Source organism: Phyllobates terribilis, unplaced genomic scaffold (assembly GCF_046119375.1).
Source record: "Phyllobates terribilis strain yellow unplaced genomic scaffold, ASM4611937v1 Scaffold_1__5_contigs__length_1240528914, whole genome shotgun sequence".
NCBI lineage: Eukaryota > Metazoa > Chordata > Amphibia > Anura > Dendrobatidae > Phyllobates > Phyllobates terribilis.
Genome location: NW_027362761.1, coordinates 295,378,504 through 295,402,156, shown reverse-complemented (window position 1 = coordinate 295,402,156; position 23,653 = coordinate 295,378,504). Strand labels below are relative to the sequence as shown.

The 23,653-nt window shown below is 44.4% G+C and overlaps 1 protein-coding gene across 3 annotated transcripts in view; it reads right to left on the bottom strand.

Annotated features, from left to right (window-relative positions):
• LOC141258197 (solute carrier family 2, facilitated glucose transporter member 11-like) overlaps positions 1–23,653 on the bottom strand; it is a 311,675-nt gene that overhangs the window by 212,432 nt on the left and 75,590 nt on the right. For 2 of the 3 annotated variants that reach the window (XM_073673198.1, XM_073673209.1), the window contains exon 2: positions 4,265–4,363. The exons of the other annotated variant lie outside the window; for it this stretch is intronic. In XM_073673198.1, the coding sequence (XP_073529299.1) occupies positions 4,265–4,363 (99 nt within the window). The remainder of the gene's footprint in view (positions 1–4,264; positions 4,364–23,653) is intronic. 3 annotated transcript variants of the gene reach the window in all.

The window sequence follows — 23,653 nt, the reverse complement described above, 5'->3', positions numbered from 1 at the left end:
TCCATGGACAAGTGTGTCCTTGGTCTGCTAGGGATAGGTAGAGGAAGAAGAGTACCATACGAACAGGTATGCGAAACTTTAGAACACGCGCAAATGTAAGAAGCTGATACATGTTTAACCACATCCCAATGCAACCCTGGCCACCAAAAACAACGAGAGAGGAAAACCGCGGTTGCCTTACCACTTGGATGACCAGCAAGCACAGAGTTGTGATGTTCCTTAATTACTTTGCGATGCAGATTAGATGGTACAAATAACTTTCCTGAAGGGCAGGAGGCAGAGGTGAAATGACTACCCCCTTCTGTAATATCGGGGCAGGGTTCTCATGGTCCCCACCACCAGGGAAGCTCCGGGACAAAGTGACAGTAAAATTGAAACTAGTAAAAAAACAGGGACCATCTAACTTGCCTAGGGTTGAGACTAGTGATGAGCGAGTATGTTTTGTTAACCCTTTGGCTGAGTATACTCGGCCGAGCACCGAGTATTTATAGCGTGCTCAGGCTTTAAAGTTTTCGACGCTCCGTGAACATGATTTGCAACTGTTTGACAGATTTAATACATGTGAGGAATCCTGGAAAAACAGGCATTCCTCACAGGTTTTAAATCTGTCAAACAGTCACAAATCATGTTCACGGAGTGACGAAAACTTAAAGCCCGAGCACGATATAAATACTCGGTGTTCGGCCGAGTATACTCGGCGAAAGAGTTAACAAAACATACTCGCTCATCACTAGTTGAGACCTTTAGCTGATTGAAGATATGACAGGTTCTTATGGTCAATAATAACAGTAATAGGATGGACAGACCCCTCCAACCAATGTCGCCATTCTTCGAATGCCAATTTGATCGCCAAAAGTTCCCTATTACCCACATCATAATTTTTCTCACCCGAAGACAATTTCTTAGAAAAGAAAGAGCATGCACGCCATTTGCCAGGGGACTGACCCTGAGACAACACAGACCCAACCCCCACCTCCGATGCATCAACTTCCACAATAAAGGGTTGGGAAACATTGGGTTGACTGAGTATAGGTACCACGGCAAAACAGTTCTTTCAGGAGGAAAAAACCGGCAGGGAGGCATCAGACCATTTGGAAAAATCAGACCCCTTCCTAGTCACGTCAGTAAGGGGTTTCACAATTACTGAATAATTTTGGATGAATTTCCAGTAAAAATTAGTAAAGCCCAGAAAACATTGTAGAGCCTTCAGGTTCTCGGGACGGTCCCAATCAAGGACCGCACGGATGTTCCCCGGATCCATCCAAAAAATAGAAGTTGACAACAGGTACCCCAAAAGCTGCACCTCCTGGACGGCAAAAACACATTTCTCTAGTTTGGCATATAGTTTGTTATACCTTAATATCTGGAGCACCTGTGTAACATGCCCCCAATGTGTCTCAAAATCAGGTGAGTAAACCAAAATATCATGCAGATAGACCAGCACAAACCTCCCCACCAAATGATGGAAGATATAGTTTCTGAAATCCTGGAACACCGCAGGTGCATTGGTCAAACCGAAAGGCATAACCAGACTCTTGAAATGCCCTTCAGGGGTATTGAACGCTGTTTTCCATTCGTCCCCTTCTCTGATTCTAACCAGGTTGTAGGCTCCCCTTAAATCAAACTTAGCTCCCACAACCTGGCTGAACAAATCTGGATTCAGATGAAGAGAGTATGGATCTCGGATGGTAATTTGATTTAATTCCTGGAAATGTAAACAGGGACATAGGCCGCCATCTTAATTCTTCACAAAGAAGAACCCTGCCGCCACGGGCAAAGATGAGGGTCTGATATGTCCCTTCTCCAGACTTTCCGCAATGAAATCCTTCATGGCTTGTCTCTCAAGACCAGAAAGATTATACGGTCTGGACTTTGGTAGTTTAGCTCCGGGGTTAGGTTAATAGGACAGTCATATGCACGATGAGGAGGCAAATCCTGACACCCCCTCTCAGAAAAAACATCCTCAAAACCAGACAAAAAAGCAGGTAAAATTACCATAGAGACTGTAGAAAGGGAAATATCTAAACAGTTCTCATGGCAGTAACCTCCTCTTTCAAAGATCTCCCTGGCTTGCCAATCCACCAACGGATTATGTTTCACCAACCAGGGTAGACCCAAAACAATTGGGTTGGGAAGACCGTCCAGGACATAGCAAGGGATTATCTCACAATGAACCGACCCCACCCTCAGTTTTACATTATTTAAATCTGAGTTAGAGCTTTCTGTGCAAGTGACGCTGAGTCAATGGCAAAGAAGGGAATATGCTTAGTGAAAGTACAGCAAGCAAGACCATGAGTTCTCACAAACTCAGCATCAACCATGCTGACTCCAGCTCTACTGTCAACAAACACAGAAATTTTCTTGGTTTTGTTCCCTAGCACCACCTCTGCTGTCAGGACAAACCGGGAACTGCAGGTTGACGATAAATGCACCCCTTGCTTATCCAAATCCTGACTACCAAGGGTTAATTGAGTTTCCTCTTGCTTAGGAATCTCAGGACAATCCCCAATAAAATGTCCCTTTTTCGCACGAAAAAAAATTCTCCTTTTTTTTGCGAATTCCCTCAGAATTGTACGATGCAGAGACACCCTCTAACTGCAAGGGTTCTGCCCCCCTCCTCCAGTACTGGTTCACCAGCAGACTGCTCCCCGGCATAACCCCGACAAGAAGGCCCTGGAGAAGATGGCCTCATCCACCTATCACAAAGGCGTCTATCAACACGTATAGCCAACGACATGGCAGCCTCCAGGGACTCTGGGGTTTCATACACTGCCAAAGCATCTTTCAACCTTTCAGTAAGACCCTGACAAAATTGGCTTCTAAAAGCTGAGCCATTCCATTTTGTATCTGTGACTCATCTACAGAATTCAGAGCTGTATGTCTCTACTGACCGATTCCCCTGTGGGAGGCGACGTAGCCTAAACTCAGCCATGTCGACTTGGTCAGGGACAACATAGATGAGGGCCAGGGCCCCCCAAAAAAACCTCCACAGACTGGAGACAAACCGAATCCTGCGGCAAAGACAAAGCCCAGGATTGAGGCTTTCCCTGCAGCAGTGAGATCACAATTCCCACTCGTGGCTCCTCACTTCCCGAGGAGTAAGAACGAAGTTTAAAGTACAGTTTGCAGGCTTCCTTGAACACAAAAAAACTTTTCCCTACCTCCTGAATACCTGTCCAGGAGGGCAACCTTGGGTTCAAGCTGGACCGGCCTATCTGCAGAGACCCCAACACTAGCGACCTGTAGCCGCTGATGCTGTTGCTGAACCTCACAGCGGAGGCCAGTCACCTCCAGAGACAGACAGCGCAGCTGCTCTGCGAGCTCTGCAACCGAAACCATACCAAGGGAGAAAAGAAAAAAAGACCACGTCCGAAAAAAAAAACCCACAAATAAAACCACGTGTCAGTTTTGTTTTTTTTCCTAAATATGCACGGCCAGTGATAATGTCACACACAGTGTAGGAAAGACAAAGTGCAACACGAAGGGATTGGGGAAGGGAACCCAAACACTAGGAAAAAAGGGGAGTGGAAACCTCCTAGGCTGGTTTAATATCACCCTGTCTACCCTACCATCCCTATATTGGTTCCTCACCAATCGCCGAACAGGAAACCTAAGCCCTGTAAATCCCTAGAGCTAGGCCCTGGATAGGGAAGGGGGTGGTGAGCACTGGTCAGTCCCCACCATAAACTACAGACAGCAAGGGAGACAAACACAGGAGGAAGAAACTTAGTTTGAGCCGACTTCAGAGACATTACACCAAATATCCTCCAAGCACCGGAGAGGAAGTAAGCAGACTGCAATAGCTCCAAGCCTTCACAAGGGAACATGTGAATATCACCGGCCTCCCTGCAGCAAACAGAAAGTATTTAAACACCCATGCCAGGGTGTCAATCAGAGCAGGAGGGAGGTAGCTGCTGGGTCCTAAAGTAAGACAGATTTAAGAAGGCGGCTGTAATGCCAAATGAAGTAACCTTCTGCAACCAGCTGCAGAACTACTGTCTGCTACATCGGACACACCCGTGACATGAAGCCAGTGACTGGCAGCAGCGGTCATGTGGGTCACCACTGCAACCAAGGTAAACAGAACACCAAGGGAGAGAATCTGGGATATGATGATGAAATCGGTAAGTATGTACTTTTTACTTAATTTATCTATATTGCTGCTTTTATTTAACTCCCTCCCTCTGTAATGACTGTATCTGTGTATAATTTTCCATAAAACAATATTTTTAAATTCCTAACAAGTTTAAACAGTTTCACTTACTGTGGTAGGTGCGTTAATAATTGATAGATTATATCCATATTGAAATGCTCCTCCAATCCCTACTGCACAGACAGCCCAAAACAGTTTGTTTGTTGGGATCTATGGAGACACAAACCAAAATATTATTTACATTCAGTTCTAAATTCTCACAATTACTTCAAATAGCCCAAGGAATGTTTAGTGTAGAACCAACAAGCTTGTATCCTCTCTGGTAGACTGTAACCACCACGCTGAACTGTTCCAAATTGTATAAAACATGTTGTCTGTGTCAGTATCTGCACCACCCTTAAGTGGTGTATAATGTTTGGGATCAAAATCTATTATTCCTATTTTACTTCTGATTCTGTGTCACCGTTTATTGGTCAAATCTGTACAGCTGACTTTGCTTTTATGTCTGAAAGTATCAGCCTTAGGTAACAAAGACTATCTATTTAATCATTGTCAAGAATGATAACCATGGATAATTATCATATTTCAGTAATAACATACAGTAATTACATAGCAAAAGTAATGTTGTAGTCTTAAAATAAGAGCCAGAAAGAAAAATCCGGTGTTTGTCCCATGTTATTTGTTGCATTCAGCACCATTTTATACAGTATAACCATAGAAAATCATACAAAGCTGTTCCTACTGTCATTGCACATTCTTCTTGCAGGAAATATCGGCATCAGGATTATAACCCAGGAAGTAGAGATGACCACATGTTATGAAATTCAAAATCACCAGGTTTGTTGAATTTTTCCCAAAACAATAGATTCATGGCAAATGAATGCACCACAAATTGCAGATACTCCTAATACCCTGAAAAGGTATACAGTGGGGAAAAAAAGTATTTAGTCAGCCACCAATTGTGCAAGTTCTCCCACTTAAAAGGATGAGAGAGGCCTGTAATTGACATCATAGGAAGAACTCAACTATGAGAGACAAAATGAGAAAACAAATCCTGAAAATCACTTTGTCTGATTTGGAAAGACATTTTTTTTCAAATTTTGGTGGAAAATAAGTATTTGGTCAATTACAAAAGTTCATCTCAATACTTTGTTATATATCCTTTGTTGGCAATGACAGAGGTCAAACGTTTTCTGTAAGTCTTCACAAGGTTGGCACACACTGTTGCTGGTATGTTGGCCCATTCCTCCATGCAGATCTCCTCTATAGCAGTTATTTTTTGGGACTGTCGCTGGGCAACACGGACTTTCAACTCCCTCCAAAGGTTTTCTATAGGGTTTAGATCTGGAGACTGGCTGGGCACCTCCAGGACCTTGAAATGCTTCTTACGAAGCCACTCCTTCATTGCCCTGGTGGTGTGCTTGGGATCATTGTCATGCTGAAAGACCCAGCCACGTTTCATCTTCAATGCAAAAGCTCACGATACATGGCCCCATTCATTCTTTCATGTACACGGATCAGTCGTCCTGGTCCCTTGGCAGAAAAACAGCCCCAAAGCATGATGTTGCCAACCCCATGCTTCACAGAAGGTATAATGTTCTCCTCCAAACACGACGAGTTGTGTTTCTACCAAACAGCTATACTTTGATTTCATCTGACCATATCACATTCTCCCAATACTCTTCTGGATCATCCAAATGCTCTCTAGTATTGACCAAATACTTATTTTCCACCAAAATTGTAAAAAAAATTCATTCCAAATCAGACAATGTGATTTTCAGGATGTTTTTCTTATTTTGTCTCTCATAGTTGAGGTCTACCTATGATGTCAATTACAGGCCTCTCTCATCTTTTTAAGTGGGAGAACTTGCACAATTGGTGGCTGACCAAATACTTTTTTTCCCACTGTAAATGACAGTCTGATGTCTCCTAAGACTGTATCCGACCCCTTTCAAGTATCTTAATCCAAACAGCAAAGTGACTTCACTATAAAAATTGATGCTAAGCTGGTAGTAACAATTATAACCATATAATAACATAATGCACTGACAGACTTTCAAGTTTTTTTTTATTAAAAACGTACAAAAATCCTCACTCTTGGCCATTTGTGTTCGGGCAGACGATTCTTTGGCAAGCACTGACTCCAACTGATGGTATTGCTGTCAGAGGTAACATCATCCTGCTGTGACTGAGACGAGTGATGTGCCATATATTCCATAATGCCCTACGCTTGCTACCCAATAATATGTCTGAAGGCAGCAAACGAGGCCAATTGTGATCTGCGTTTGGTAGTATTAGGCTGTGTGCCCACGATAAAGCATTGCATACCTTATCCCATGACTTTCTATGACATTCTGCAAGTTCTCTGCACATGGTCCGTATTTTTTCTGCGCAGATTTTACTCGCAGAAAAAATACAGACATGACCAATTCTTGTGCGTTTCTGCATGCGTATTTGCCTATACAATGCATTGGAAAAACGCATGGCAAATACGCATACAAAAACGCATCAAAAAACGCATGTAAAAACCGCATGCATTTTTCTGCCAAGGAGATGCAGAAATGCTCAGGAAAATTTCTGCTTCATTTCTGCATTGTGGGCACTAAGCCTTATTCCCCGGATGGCTGGTGCCTGCAGTGGTGGTGGTGTTACTTCTAGTGGCTCCCACATTTTTAGCCATGGTATTTTTTTTTTACACTACCCCATCCATTGCAATTGTCACTTTTTTTCTTTTATCAAACATTTTTCACTACATTATAATTATCTTTTGACAATCTTTTCATTGCCAATTATTCAACTCAACAAGGATGGAACAGAAATGCAAACACACCGTCTCTGACTGAGACGGTCTTCAATTTTTTTTTTCTGTATAAACCGTTGTTCTGTCTTGTTACTGATTTTCAATGCATTAATAATAAAGAAAAAAATGCGTAATTGTAATTCAAATGCAGCAGGACAGATCCCAGCTATACTATATCAGATATCACCGATCAATTTCAATTTGGCACCTCCCCACTTACCCTCTCTATATCAATTGAATTTTTGTATTATTCAGACTACTACATTCATCTTCTTTGGTGTTGCAGTTATACAACACATTACTGTCAGGAGTATTATTTCTATGTTTTAGGGTTTTACCTACCTATATCTAATTCTGACCTGTGTGCTCTGACATACTCTCACTATCCTAAAATCACAATAAAATGGCTGCTACATACCAGAGCCTAGGCTTTTATACAGGCTACGATAGTTCCTCCTGATTGGCTGCACTATACCAGTGGTCATATCAGCCTCCTGTATCTCATTCAATCTTCTGCAATGTGTAACTTGTTGAATTTTTTTGGCGATTCATGGCAATCATAACGCAAATTTTCCGGGACCTTCAAATTTCATAAAATTCTACTTGAATTCATTTCACATCAAATCAATTCAGTCATCTCTGCCAGAAGGCATAAATTAAAAAAACAATGCTCAATTGTTGAAATGTCAAACATTTTTTAGGTTTTGACCCATGGTCCCTGACGTACCCATCTGCATCTCTATTATACAAAAAAATTAAAAAATTTGCAGGATGCTGCATAATAACTCCATAAACAGAAGCTAAAGATAACCTGTCACACGATTCATGCTGCTCAAACCATGGGCAGCATGAATCAGAGCCTGGTGGACCACCAAGTTTTTCAGGAGTCATTTCAGGACACACCAGCATCTTTTGTTTTGAAGAGTTTGTTTTGCATCTTTTCATTGTTTCTTGGACGCTTTCTGCAAAGTAGTTAGCGTTTTTTTTTACTTGTATTGTATCAACTAGTAAACTGCTTCCAAGCAGGAAGTTGGCTCAAGAATTATCAAGTGACTTATTTAAGTGTTTGAAAGCATGAAGTAGTTAAAAATGCTCAAAACGCTGAACATATGGACAGCAAGTCATTCTAAATAAAATACCCTAATTCTTTATAGAATTTATTTACAACTTTTTAAAAAAAAGACGTCATGTTCACATAACATTAGAAGATCAAGCCTAGAACCATAGACAGAGAATAAACAAATCCTACATCTCCCATGGCTTGTTTCTCTCAGTGCCACTGCAGGTGATTGACAACTTTCTCCCATAGCAAGAGGCCTGTCAATAACCTGGAGCGGCACTTGGAAAAGCCTGTCTTGGACTATAACTAGAGACGAGACTAGTCCAGTGCTGTTCCCGGTCATACAGTGCCTACAAGTAGTATTCAACCCCCTGCAGATTTAGCTGGTTTGATAAGATGCAAATAAGTTAGAGCCTTCAAACTGCAAACGAGAGTAGGTTTTATGAACAGAAGCATAAATCTTACAAACCAAAAAGTTATGTTGCTCAGTTGAATTTTATTAAATTTTAAACATAAAAGTGTGGGTCAATTATTATACAACCCCTATGTTTAATATTTTGTGGAATAACCCTTGTTTGCAATTACAGCTAATAATCGTCTTTTATAAGACCTGATCAGGCCGTCATAGGTCTGTGGAGTTATCTTGGCCCACTCCTCCATGCAGATCTTCTCCAAGTTATCTAGGTTCTTTGGGTGTCTCATGTGGACTTTATTCTTGAGCTCCTTCCACAAGTTTTCAATTGGGTTAAGGTCAGGAGACTGACTAGGCCACTCCAACACCTTGACTTTTTCCCTATTGAACCAGGCCTTGGTTTTCTTGGCTGTGTGCTTTGGGTCGTTGTCTTGTTGGAAGATGAAATTACGACCCATCTTAAGATCCTTGATGGAGGAGCGGAGGTTCTTGGCCAAAATCTCCAGGTAGGCCGTGCTATCCATCTTCCCATGGATGCGGACCAGATGGCCAGGCCCCTTGGCAGAGAAACAGCCCCACAGCATGATGCTGCCACCACCATGCTTGACTGTAGGGATGGTATTCTTGGGGTCGTATGCAGTGCCATCCAGTCTCCAAACGTCACGTGTGTGGTTGGCACCAAAGATCTCGATCTTGGTCTCATCAGACCATAGAACCTTGAACCAGTCTGTCTCAGAGTCCTCCAAGTGATCATGAGCAAACTGTAGACGAGCCTTGACATGACGCTTTGAAAGTAAAGGTACCTTACGGGCTCGTCTGGAACGGAGACCATTGCGGTGGAGTACGTTACTTATGGTATTGACTGAAACCAATGTCCCCACTGCCATGAGATCTTCCCGGAGCTCCTTCCTTGTTGTCCTTGGGTTAGCCTTGACTCTTCGGACAAGCCTGGCCTCGGCACGGGAGGACACTTTCAAAGGCTGTCCTGGCCGTGGAAGGCTAACAGTAGTTCCATAAGCTTTCCACTTACGGATGATGCTCCCAACAGTGGAGACAGGTAGGCCCAACTCCTTGGAAAGGGTTTTGTACCCCTTGCCAGCCTTGTGACCCTCCACGATCTTGTCTCTGATGGCCTTGGAATGCTCCTTTGTCTTTCCCATGTTGACCATGTCTGAGTGCTGTTCACAAGTTTGGGGAGGGTCTTAAATAGTCAGAAAAGGCTGGCAAAAGAGATCTTTAATCCACACATGTTAAGTTCATTATTCTTGGTGCCTGAACTACTTCTTAATACGTTAGGGGGACCAAACAGAATTCTTGTGGTTTGAGGGGTTGAATAATAAATGACTCTCTGAATTAACTTTTTACGTTTAAAAAAAAAAAAATTTGCTGCAGTGCATTTCCCACTTCCAGGCTGATCTACAGTACAAATGTCACAATGCCAAGTTAATTCCGCATGTGTCAACCAGCTAAATCTGCAGGGGGTTGAATACTACTTGTAGGCACTGTATGTTCTAACTATATTTTCTCTGAAACACTTGTGTAACCAGGTTCTGATTTAACCTGAGCATAGAGTGGATTGTATGAATCAACTGATATGTTCCTTTTAACTAAGAATACATGCAGATTTTTAAACTTTGGTTAGTTGATATCATGCACAGCCAGGGCAGAAACAATGTATTTTGGCGTCCTAGGCAGATAAAGTCAATACACGCAATGCCCCCACCCCAAAGCAAAAGAATGGGTCAGAGATGTGGGCGCAACAGGCCCACTCTAGTTGATGTGCAAGGCCAGATTAGAGGTGTGGTGATGAACGAGGTAGGGTAAGGTAAGGTAACAGGACCTAAAATGCAGCTCCACCCCCAATGGGTTAGGTAACAAGCTCTGATGTATCTCCCTATTCATTCAAAGAGAGTGCAGCACTCTGTGCCTCCTATTTTAGGAGCACCACCACTGTGGTAGTTCTCTATGTTTTTTCACTTTGGCACTTTGTTAGCACTAAGACACATTTTGCCTGCTAAGACCTGGGCAATTTGGAATTTATATTTCATTCCTCAAAATTGCAAGTACACTCCCCTGATGAATTGTCCTTAGGGAGGAAGAAATACGTCGGGTGGGATTTTTGTGGGGTAGCAGCATGAGTACCACACTTGGGTATTGCCCTTGTTAGAGCGGGAGTCAGTGCAATGGGCACGACAGGGTAGATGTTCTGGTCTGGTGAACCATTAATAATAAGAGGACCCACTTAAGATGTGACTCCATTGTGGCGATGAATGGGTGAGATCCATACATGTCTTTTTGTGTATGTGTGTCACCCTGGCCTGGATGCCACAAAATGTAATAAAGCTGTGTCTGAGAGCAAGGGGGAGGTTCTCTAGTCAGGGGAACATTAGCATGCAGTACCTCCTGTCTCAGGCCAGTAGGGGGAGCAGGCTGCCCCTATAAAAGCTGGTGCTGGGGGCAGGGTTAGTGACAGGCTCGGTCTGGCCTGGCGGGGCGCCGGGAAATTTCCCGGTGGGCCCCTGGCCCCTTGCAGAGGGAACAGGAGAATTAAAAAAAAAAAAAAAAAAAGTGGTCGTGGGCCCTTTAAGGGCGCGCGCACGCACTTTCACCGCCGCGATGCCCAGGACAGTAGCGGGAGGGGCCTGGGAGCAGGAGAGCAGCATCACACTCAGCAGACCGGGCCGCACGTCTGCTAAAAGTGACGTCACAGCGCGCCCTGCACTGCAGTCTCCCACATTAGGAGCGTGTCTGTACACTGTATGGGCTGGAGAGAAGGCAAGGTAGTGTAATATTTGTGTGTTTGTATGGATTTTTATGTATATGCTGCCTGCATGTGTGTGTGTGTGTGTATGTGTATATGCCTGTGTGTATATGCCTGCATGTGTGTATATGCCTGTGTGTGTACAGTGTGTGTATATGCCTGTGTGTGTACAGTGTGTGTATATGCCTGTGTGTACAGTGTGTGTATATGCCTGTGTGTGTACAGTGTGTGTATATGCCTGTGTGTGTATATGCCTGTGTGTGTGTGTACAGTGTGTGTATATGCCTGTGTGTGTGTGTTTATATGCCTGTGTGTGTATATGCCTGTGTGTGTGTATATCCTGTGCGTGTGTGTATATGCATGTGCGTGCGTGTGTGTGTGTATATGCCTGTGTGTATATGCCTGTGTGTGTGTATATGCCTGTGTGTGTGTATATGCTGTGCGTGTGTGTATATGCCTGTGCGTGTGTGTATATGCATGTGCGTGCGTGTGTGTGTGTGTGTATGCCTGTGTGTATATGCCTGTGTGTGTGAGTGTGTGTACACTGTGTTCCAAATTATTATGCAAATAATATTTTCTCAGATTTTCCCAAATTAACTATATGAATTGCAGTCATTGTAATTTTCCAGTCAAATAACTATTAGAGTACAATTGAAAGGTTTTTGTACAAACTGCCTATGATAACAGTATATTTTTAAAAAAATAAAAAACTCAAACTGCACTCAAAATGCATGTTCCAAATTATTATGCACAGCAGAGTTTTCAACCTTTTCATTTTAATAAAGAACAAAAAAATGGTCATTTTTGAAATTGTAAGCATTAGCAGGTTATTACAAACTGAAATCAAACAGTTTTCAACTCAAAACTTTATTCTAGGTGACGTAACATTTCCACATAGGACCGCTTGTTCGAAAGGAGCTTCTGAACTCTCTCGTCCATTGAATTTGTCAGGTTTTGGATGGTTTCTGCTTCAATTGTTTTGCATGAGGACAGAATACCCTCCCAGAGCTGTTGCTTAGATGTGAACGGCCTCCCGCCATCATAGACACTCCTTTTGATGATGCTCCAGAGGTTCTCAATGGGGTTGAGGTCAGGGGAGCATGGGGGTCACACCATAAGTTTGTCCCCTTTTATGCCCATATCAGCCAGAGATGCAGATGTGTTATGTGCAACATGAGACGAAAAGTTTGAAAACTCTGCTGTGCATAATAATTTGGAACATGCATTTTGAGTGCAGTTTGAGTTTTTAATTTTTTTAAAAATATACTGTTATCATAGGCAGTTTGTACAAAAACCTTTCACTTGTACTCTAATAGTTATTTGACTGGAAAATTACAATGACTGCAATTCATATAGGTAATTTGGGAAAATCTGAGAAAATATTATTTGCATAATAATTTGGAACACAGTGTATATGCCTGTGTGTGTGTGTGTGTATATGCCTATGTGTGTGTGTGTATATATGCCTGTATGTGTGTGTGTGTGTGTGTATATGCCTGTGTGTGTGTATATATATGCCTGTATGTGTGCGTGTGTGTATATGCCTGTGTGTGTCTATATGCCTGTGTGTGTACATTGTGTATGCCTGTGTGTTTATGTGTCTTCACACGTGTGTGTGTGCTTCCCTGCGTGTCTGCATTTTTGTGTGTGTGATTGTCTGAGCATTTCTGTGTGTGCTTGCCTGTGTGTGTACGTGTCCCCATTTCTGTGAGTATGTGTATCTGCGTGTGTATATTAGGGCTCTTTCACATGTCCTGATATTTACGGGACTGGAGATATCCGTGTCCACCTGTGTGTCATCCAAGTGACACATACTGGCGCTTGGGAATCAGTGTACAGTTAGCGCTGTTCCCAAGAGCCGGGTGCTGAGCGCTGCCCTCATCATAGATCCCTGCAGGCGATGTGATCAGCAGCAGTGGGGTCAATGATGAGAGTAGTAGTCTACTCCCAACGTGTCCTTGTCCAACTGTAAAAATAAGAATAAAATAAAAAAAATCCTTATACTCACCTCTCCTAAGTGTCACCTGCTGTAATCCGTGCGAGCGCTCACGCCGAGGAGAATGACTCCTGCAGCGAGCTTGCTCTAGAGCTAAGATTAGTGAATGACAGGGCACCTCTTGTTGAGCGCAGCTCCGGAGCCCACTCGCTGCAGGAGACATTCTCCTCGGCGTGAGAGCTCGCACGGATTACAGCGGGTGACACTTAGTAGAGGTTAGTATAAGGATTTTTTTATTTTATTCTTTTTACAGTTGGACACAGCGGGTATAGACTATTACTCTCATCATTGACCCTGCTGGTGCTGATCGCAGCGCCTGCAGGGATCTATGATGAGGGCAGCGCTCAGCGCTCTTCCCAAGCACCGGGTGCTAACTGTCATCAGTGTGCGGGACATTTTGCGGTCTGGACAGCAGGTAAAAAACAGACATGTCAGCGTGTTTTGCCCACGGACACCACATGGTCTGTGGAAAGTGGAAACACACTGACATGTGCACATACGCATTCATGTGAATGGGTCTACGTGTGTCAGTGTCTCTGGTACGTGTGGAAACGGTCACCGCATGTACTGACGTGTGAAAGAGCCCTTAGTATGTGCCAGTGTGCTCTTGTTTTCGTGTGTGTAAGCGTGCTTCTTCATGTCTGTGTGCTCTTCCGAAGATTTATTATATTTGGAGAGAGATGGGAGAGAAATTTTAGGAGACAGAATGGGGAGATGTGTGAAGAAACAGTATGGTGAACTAGGGGAGGGGTGGGAATGGGTGCGGGAACAGAATGGGGAAGGGATGTATAAGACAGTATGGAGAGTGGGGGAATAGTGTGAGGAGACAGTATGGAGGGAGAAAAGTGTGAGGTGACACAGCACAGAGACTAGGTAGTGTGGGGGAAGGTATAGTGATGCGGCAGTATGGGGTGAACAGTGTGAGGGCACAGCAAGGAGGGAACAGTATGCTGAGGAGGGGGGAGTGTGATGAAGGGGCACAGTATAGAGACTGGGCAGTATAGGGGGGACACAGTGTGAGAGGACAATGTGAACAGGGGGCCCAGTATGGTAAGGAGAGGACAGTGTGGAGAGCAGGTACCATAAGAGGGGTAGAGTGTATGTCATATTTTGTGCAGGGAGCATTGTAAGAGTTAGGTTTATTCAGGGGCTCAGTGTAGATATTTTTATTCAGGAGCATTATAATGACACTGCTATCTTTAAGGGCATCGTGTCGGGATGTGCTGCAGAAGACCGGAGAAGATGGAAGTCTGCAGAGACGAGCTGTGGATGAGAAAAGTCATCATGGAGACTGGACAAGAGGGAGAAAAGTCATCATGGAGACTGGACAAGAGGGAGAAAAGTCATCATGGAGAATGGACAAGAGGAAGAAAAATCATCATGGAGACTGGACAAGAGGGAGAAAAGTCATCATGGAGACTGGACAAGAGGAAGAAAAGAAAGAGAACGACTCTAATCAGAGAAGCCGTCTCAGGTAAGATACCTGGATGTAAATGTTCATTTGTGATATTGCCTGCGTCTCATCAGTACTGTGGTTCCTGTATGGTCTGATCAGTCTGATGATGACTGATAACAACTCCCAGTATCTCTATTGTTAATTACATACTGGGAGTTGTAGGTTTATGTGATGCAAAGATATATGGGGCTGACCTGACATTACAAATGGTGGTGGTTCAGATGATGTATTCATGTACTGATGTGTTTGTGCGTGTCTGCGTGTTTGTATGTGTCTACGTATCTGGAATAATATGCATTTTTGTAAGATGCGTGTATGTAAGAGTCCATTGTGGTGTGTAATAACATTCATATGCTTGGGGCACCTTTACGAAATCTATTAGGACTTGCTCACATGTGTTAGGGAATTCCATTTGTCTTTCCACATTTAGGAACAGACAAGTGAAATTTGCTAACCTTGTCATAACCATAGGGTTGTACTTGTATGGAGCGGGTTCAGGAGCTGAGCCTGCTCCATACCAGGCAGATGTCGGCTGTGTTACATAGCCGGCGTCTGCCTGTAACAGCAGTGATCAGAGCTCGCCTTGATTGCTGCTGTTTTGAGTATGTAAGTGCCCTTGTCAATCACTGACAGCGGCATTTAGATAGCACGATGGCCGGTGCATGCAGTCACCTGCTCCCTTCTGCCCCCTGTGACGCAGTTGCAGGTTGCTGATGGGTTGCCAGTAGTGCTGAGTGAGCGTGGTCGGACAAGGTGTTATCTCAGCATGCTCGGGTGTTATCCAGGTATCTTGTAGTGCTCTGCTAATATGCTCGAGTCCCTGCGGCAACATGTTTTGCGGCGGTAGACAGAAGCAACACATGCAGTGATTACCTAACAAACAGGCAATTCCTGCATGTGTTGCGTCTGCCTACCGCCGCAAAACATGCTACCCTGGGGACTCGAGCATATTAGCAGAGCACTACAAGATACCTGGATAACACCTGAGCATGCTGGGATCACACCTTATCCGACCACGCTCGCTCAGCACTAGTTGCCAGGTGCTGCTGCCATGTTAGTCTTTCAATGAAGCTCAGCCTGAGGTTGGGCTCCATGGAAGTGTAACAATCAAGGTGCCAGACGTTATTGCAGCACGCTCACTTTGTAGTTCGCGGTGACTGTAATGTCTCCCTCCTTGCACCGACCTTATAACAGGAAGCGAGTGGCGGCAGGGAGAATAAAACGTAATTTTCTACGTGTAGCCAACGCTTTTCCATTAAGCCGTCTAACCAGGCTTTAAACCCTATATCTGCAGATAAATAGCGTTTTTCAAGGTGACAAGTTACCATTAAAGGGACTCTGGCAGTACGGAATGACTGTTCGAACAAAGTCCTGCCGCTCAGTGCTTCACAGCTTGGCCAATCATGTAACTATAGTACATTATAGAAAAACATAACAAGTAATAAAACCGTTTATGGTGGGCTGTAGTGTGGGCCCCTAGAGTCAGTTTCCCTGGTGGGCCCTAGGCACCCCAGTCCGACCCTGGTTAGTGAGAACTTGAAGGCCTGTCTCAGGACTGAGACTTGTCTCAGAGCAGAGCAGGGACAGACAGTTGTATTGCACCTAAGAGGAAGTGTGGCAGGAGGAGAGCCACAAGCCAGAGACAAGAGGCGAAGAGAGCCTGTCTTGGCAGATAAAATACTTACTTTACCAGACTTTGGTGTCTGAGGCTGGGAGGATTCCACATCCTACAGCAGATAACCAGTCCGCAGGGGACTGTATATTCCTTGGCCTAAGAAGCCTGGAGGCCCTGCCACAACAGACGGGGCCAGCAAAGCCGTACCAGGCTGGGAGCAGAAAGGAACCCACGTCGCAGGCCATACAGGCGAGAATACACGGAAAGCTCGGAAACGTGGGCTGTTACCCTATAACGAGGAGATAGCCAGAAGGAGCGCAGAAAGCACGGTAGGCCTACACCCTCACCCTGACCAGGGCCAATTTCCCCGTTGCTCTCAGACATCCAGGTCCCCTCCTAGCTGGGGCTGTTTATGGGTCAGTTTACCTGTTTCAGTAAAGACCCTGGACTGCAACCTATTGTCTGTGTGCTCCTTCACGCCTCCAGCACTACCGGTACTGGGACTCTCACCACCATCACTCCCACCATCCATTATACTGCCCTGGGGCCGCACTCTTCCCGTCGGGAGTCACACTACCCTAGCTGCACACCTCATCAGCCCCAGCGGTCTGCATGCAGTGGCGGTTCCTAATAACCGCAATCCACGGGTGGCGTAGTCGGACATTATCAATAGCGCATAGCAGACTACCATTGGTCTGACCACCCTGAGCCACGGAACCGGGTTGCCACTACTACTCCCATCGTCCCCCTATTGCCCGGATCCGGGTGCCCCACGGCCCAGGGGGCGAGTCATATGCACTATAAGGGCTGTCCATAGGGAAACCAGTGAAAGGCTTAGGCAGGTCTGACAGACACGAATACAAATTAATGTGGGGGGGGGGAGTGACAGCCAGGGTGCAGGCAGTGAGATGCGTGAGCAGTGTCAGTGACTGACACTACTAACCTCTGTGCCAGAGCCCCGGCAGTCACTGTGCTGAATGCCTGCGGCCGTAGGAAAGCGCCAGATGGCTGCAGGCATTCAGCAATTTTTTTTTTACCCCATCGGATAGGGAAGAGGTAGCGCCCTAGGTAGGTGCCTACCCTGCCTACCCTTTGTCCCCGCACTGTGTACAGCACTTGTTTTTGAATCTGAACTGATATAAACACATCAATCAGTACAAATTACATTAAGGCTACATTCCCATGATGAGTTTTTGGTGAGTTTTTGATGTTGCAGAAATTCAGCACACATTATTTAAATTAGGTTACTTGCGTTTTTTCATTGCGTTCTTGTCTGCGTTTTTTAACATGAATTTTTATTACGTTGTTGACCCTGCGGTTTTTGTCTCTTTTTGGTGTGTCATGTTTTAAATAAAGCTGCTTTGTTTTTGATGCTTCCTGGTATTTAACTTTGACAAAACCTTATTGCTATGCTTAGGTGTGGGTCACATGTGTTTTTTATGCGTTTCCACTGTGGAAACGTACTAAAAACCCATGTGCGATTTTTACCTGCGGATTTTCCGCATCTAATGTAAGTCTATGGGGAAAATATGCACAGAAAACTCAGCATACCTGTGACGCTGAGTCACTTTTCACGGTCAGGCCGTGAGACAGGATAGACAAGGAATCCGAAGTCAAAGCCAGGAGGGTACGCCATAAACAGAGGCAAGAGGCAAAGGCGTAGTTAGGTAACGTTCCGTAGGTCAGAATACCAGGAGGAAAGCAGATCAGAGCAGAAGGGGTTAAACAGACAGATGGTCAGAACAAGGTCCAAGGTCAGGCAACAGAACATCAATAAACAGAACTCAAGGCACAGAGAACAAACCACACACTTGTTGAATGTACGTCTGGCAGAGATCTGGGGGAAACAGCTCAGTTAAGTAGCCAGGCATTCAACTGGAATAATGAACACCTGAAGATAGCCAGTGCCTCCCAGTCTCAGGTTGGACAGCCGAGCTGTCAATCACCACACTGACATCTATTGCACGCCCCTGTACCTGATTGGATGGTCGAGCTGTCAATCACAGTACTGACAGCTCCAGCATGCACCTGTACAAGATTGGACGGCTGAGCTGTCAGTAACTGCATCCCAGATACAGTGAGGGGAGGAACCATGACAGTACCCCCTCTTCTAAGGGGGGCCACCGGACCCCCAGGCTTCCCAGGAAACTTTAGATGGAAGGCCCTGACTAACCAATCGGCCGCATCCCAGACACAGTGAGAGGTGGAACCGTGACAATACCCACAAGAGAAATTGACATGTTGCGTATGTGAAACAGAAACCGCAAGTCAGTTTACGCTGAGTAGAATAAAATTCCATCCACTCTCCTGGAACTGTATGACACTGAGTTTTTGAAGCAGCAAAAATAGGCAGCGTCAAAAATGTATCAAAAGCTTATTGTTGGAACGTAGCCAGTCAGTCAACAGGTTACTGCGGTCACATGGCACGAAACGTCATGACAGGAGGCTGGGATGCACTAAGAATGGCTTTGTAACTATAGATCTAATGAATAGCAGCAGAGGTTAGTATGTTTTTTTTTGTTTCTTTCTACATGTTTTTTATGCACCTGTATGTTCACTGTGACAGGGTCACTGGCAATGTAGTTAAGCGGAGATATGTGTCCTGAAGATTGCCATCTTCCGTGATGTGAAACCCAGAAGTTTCTCTCTAGCATGTTATGTGCTGACAGGTTAATCGGCCATGACAGGGTTGTTGTTTTTTTGTGAGTAGTTGTAAGATATGGGTGGGACGGCTACTCACCATATCTCCACCCCAAGGTTGTGGTCCGGCAGGTAAGTGTCCAGCCACTGAGTTAATTTAGGGTGTCTGTGTGTTTAGAGGCATGTAGGTCTCCAGTCTGGAGCTCAAAGGTGATCTGAAATTTGTTGTCTCCCACAAAGCAGGAGCCACAGTGGAAAGGACTTTCTAGAAACTGTTTATTTTCAGTTATGCTGGAAAGGGCCCTTTTTGTGTTACTATTTTGTTTTTGCTGGTTTATGAAGCAATAAACCAGCCAAAGACTCTAACTACAAGTGTTCCTGTGTCTACCTCAATAGCAGACAAGTGAGTAGTATTACCAGAGTTGGTGTTCGAATGTGGGCAGTGTTCCAGAAACATGTGTAGCTGCTAGAGAAACATTAGATGTCCTGGATAAAGGCTGCCAGCCAGCGAGAGATGTCCTGCAGCATGGAGGACTTAATCAAACACCTGGTTCAGACGCAGCAGCAGGAGGAGACAAACAATCTATTGCTAAAGCAGATACAATCCAGGGCAGGATGACCGCCCCACCCCCAGGTCCAGCTGATGACTTACAAGTCCAGAGGACTGTAAGACGGGCCATGCAGAAGATGACCCCAGGGGATGACATGGAAGCCTTTCTCACGGATTTCAAGAGGAAGGCTGATTGGGAAAGACTTCCGCTAGAGCAGTAGTCGGAGGTGCTGTCACCATATTTGACAGGTGAAACCCAAAATGCCCATTTTGACTTAGCACTGGAGAATGTCAAGAAATACGCCAAGTTAAAGACTGAAATCTTGGCACGCCTGGGAGTAACGGTTAGAGCCCAATGAGTCCACCACTGGGCATATGCCGGCAACAAACCCCCCTCGCTCGCAGATGTTTGACTTGTTACATCAAGTTCAGAAGTGGTTGCAGACAGAGTCTTCCACTCCTGCCCAGATGGCTAAGCGTGTGGTGATCGATAGTTTCATCCACTCTCTTCCCAGACCAGTGTAGACTTGGGTTGCCCAGAGCGACCCTCAGAACGCAGACGACCTGGTTGGCCTATTGGAGTGGTACCAGGTTGTCGAGAAATTCCTAGAGAAAAAGGACATCATCACTTCCCCATACTGGAATACCCAAAAGGGGGCAGGCTCACCACAGAGGGGGTCTAGAGCTACAAACGGGGGACGTCCAAATTCCCCTGAGGGTCTGCCAAAGGCTGCTATTAAGTATGTGATCTGTTGGCAATGTCACAATCCTGGACACATATTGCAGTAGAAATTGACATCCTGTGGATAAAAAAAATCCACACCTTAGGTTATTTTTTTGCGCAGAAAATACAGTTTGTGATAATTAAGTCTCATCCATTTTGCTAATGTTCGACATCTAGATGGAAAATCTGCATTTACATTGGAGATAAGCACATTAATTTCTTCTACAAACTGCTCCTATCTTAGAGAACACATACAGTCATGGACGAAAGTGTTGGCACCCTTGAAATAGTTCCAGAAAATGAAGTATTTCTCCCAGAAAATTATTGCAATTATATACAGTACAGACCAAAAGTTTGGACACACCTTCTCATTTAAAGATTTTTCTGTATTTTCATGACTTTGAAAATTGTACATTCACACTGAAGGCATCAAAACTATGAATTAGCACATGTGCAATTATATACTTAACAAAAAAGTGTGAAACAACTGAAAATATGTCTTATATTCTAGGTTCTTCAAAGTAGCCGTCTTTTGCTTTGAAGACTGCTTTGCACACTCTGGGCATTCTCTTGATGAGCTTCAAGAGGCAGTCACCGGAAATGTTTATGTTTATTTCCTTTGTGTGTATTGGAGCAATACAAAAAACAGGAAACAAAGGCAAATTGGACATAATTTCACTCAAAACCCCAAAAATTATCCGGACAAAATTGTTGGCATCTTTCCAAAATTGTGGGTAAGCAACTTTGTTTTAAGAATGTGATGCTCATTCAAACTCACCTGTGGCAAGAAACAGGTGTGGGTAATATGAAAATCACTCCTGCAACTAGATAAAAAAAGGGAGAAATCGACTCAATCTTTGCATTGTGTGTCTGTGTGTGCCACACTAAGCATGGAAAACAGAAAGAGGAGAAGAGAACTGTCTGAGAACTTGAGAACCAAATATGTTAAAAAATATCAACAATCTCACAGTTACAAGTCCATCTCCAGTGATCTTGATGTTCCATGGTGTCCATTGTCCATGGTGCACAACATAATCAAGAAGTTTACAACCCATGCCACTGTAGCTAATCTCGCTGGACGTGGACGACAGAGAAAAATTGATGAAAGGTTGCAACGCAGGATAGTCCGGATGTGAATAAGCAGCCGGAATTAAGTTCCAAAGAAATTTAGGCTGCCCTGTAGGCTCAGGGTACATCGGTGTCAGCACAAACTATCCGTCGACATTTGAATGAAATGAAACGCTATGGCAGGAAACCCAGGAGAACCCCACTGCTGACACAGAGACATTTAAAATCTAGACTGCAATTTTCCAAAATGTAAGTAAGTAAGCCAAAATCCTTCTGGGAAAGCGTCTTGTGGATAGATGAGGCCAAGATAGAGCTTTTTGGTAAACCGCATCATTCTACTGTTTACCAATAACAGAATGAGGCCTACAAAGAAAAGCATACAGTACCTATAATCAGATATGGTCAAAGATCAAAGATGTTTTGGGGTTGTTTTGCTGCCTCTGGCACTGGGTGCCTTACCTGCGTGCAAAGCATCGTGAAATCTGAAGATTACCAAAGGATTTTGGGTCACAATGTAGTGCCTAGTGTCAGAAAGCTGGGTTTTCGTCCTAGGTCATGGGTCTTCCAGCAGGACAACGACCCCAAACATACTTCAAGAAACACCGCGAAATGGATGGAAGCAAAATGCTGGAAAGTTCTGAAGTGGGCAGCAATGCGTGCGGATCTAAATCCCATTGAACACCTATGGAGAGATCTCAAAATTGCGTTTGGGAGAAGGCACCCTTCAAACATGAGAGACCTGGAGCAGTTTGCAAAAGATGGGTGCTCCAAAATTCCAGGTGAGAGATGTAAGAAGCTTGTTGATGGTTATAAGAAGCGACTGATTGCAGTTATTTATTCCAAAGGGTGTGCAACTAAATATTAAGTTGAGGATACCAACAATTTTGTCTGGCCCATTTTTTTTTTTTAGGGGGGGGGGGTGGAAATGATGTCCAATTTGCCTCAAGTCCTCTGCTTTTTTCTTGTGTTGTTCCAATATACACCAAGGAAATAAACATGTGTATAACAAAACACGTGTAATTGCAATAATTTTTCTGAGAGAAATTCTTTCATTTTCTGGAAAAATTTAAAGGGTGCCAACACTTTCGACCATGACTGTATGTAGGAAATGATCACCAGCTCTAGCAAGTAGCAAACATCAAACAACAAAGTTTCCAGTTACCGTAAATGTCTCCATTATTAGATTGCTGTTGATGAATTGTAAAAGCTTCTTTCTCATATCCTGTGACTATCACATGTCTGACAGAAATGTAACAAAACTATGCTCACAAGTGCTATAAAGAGAATATGGAAAGGTAAGATGCATGATTATTTGCTATTTTAGCCAGAAGGCACATAGCTCTAAATCAGCAGGCTGCAATGAGATGTTGACATAAATGCTCCAGAAAAAAAGGATTAACTTAATTTTTGACATGAAATACTGATGTGTGTATATGACAGCTTTGAGATGAATACAGAAGAGCAATGTATACAGTTGTCCCATATATTACGTAGCACGTCAGTTTTAGAATAACATTATCAAAGTGTGTGTGTGTGTGTGTGTGTGTGTGTATACACACATGAGCCTTAACATTGAAATTGCAACACCAAGGAGTAAAAGTTGTGGAATTATGGAAATCACAGGATGGATAGATATGTTAATGATATGCAAATGGTGAAAAAATATAAACCAAATTTTAAAAACATCTCAATTTGTTTCATTATCAAGTTTTCATCCCATGCACAAAAACACACACACTTACATGCCTTAGCTGCTATCAGTGAGGTTATTAATGGTTGAGAAATTTTCTGCACAGTGAATGTGTGGCACCCCAGGGGTCTGGTTTCCACAGTAACAGCAATGTTATGTCTGAGAGCAGGTGGGAGGTCTCTTGGTCAGGAATCCTATGCATGCCACACCTCCTGCCCAGTCCTGGGAGGGGAAGAACTTCCCCTATATAAACCTGGGGCTGAGGCAGGGTTAGAGAGTTCAGAGGGAGAGTTCAGCCAGGAGGGCTGACAGGGAGCTGTGGCTCCGGCTGGGCCCAGCTCCTGGGCCATGCCAGAAGTAGAGACAGAGAAGAGAAGCAGCTATGGGAAGAAACAACAGGAGCTCTGTGGGAGCAGTGTTACGAGGAGTCAGGGGCTGGCAGCTGCAGAGCTCGCCCTGACTGAGAAGTTATCACCGGACCCGGAGTCCGAGGCTGTGGGGACTAATCCTTACCCAGCAGCAGAAACCGACCGGCAGGGGATTGCAGGTCCTCTGGCCCAGAAACCCGAAGGCACGGTCACACGCGTGGGACCAGCACCGCCATCGTGGAGCGGAAGCCATTAGAAGGCCCCGAGTCACCGGCCATACGGGTGAGCACCACACGGTACACTCAGGGACGTGGGCTACTTTTACCCGCCTCTAGCAAGGTAGCCAGAAGAGTACAGTTA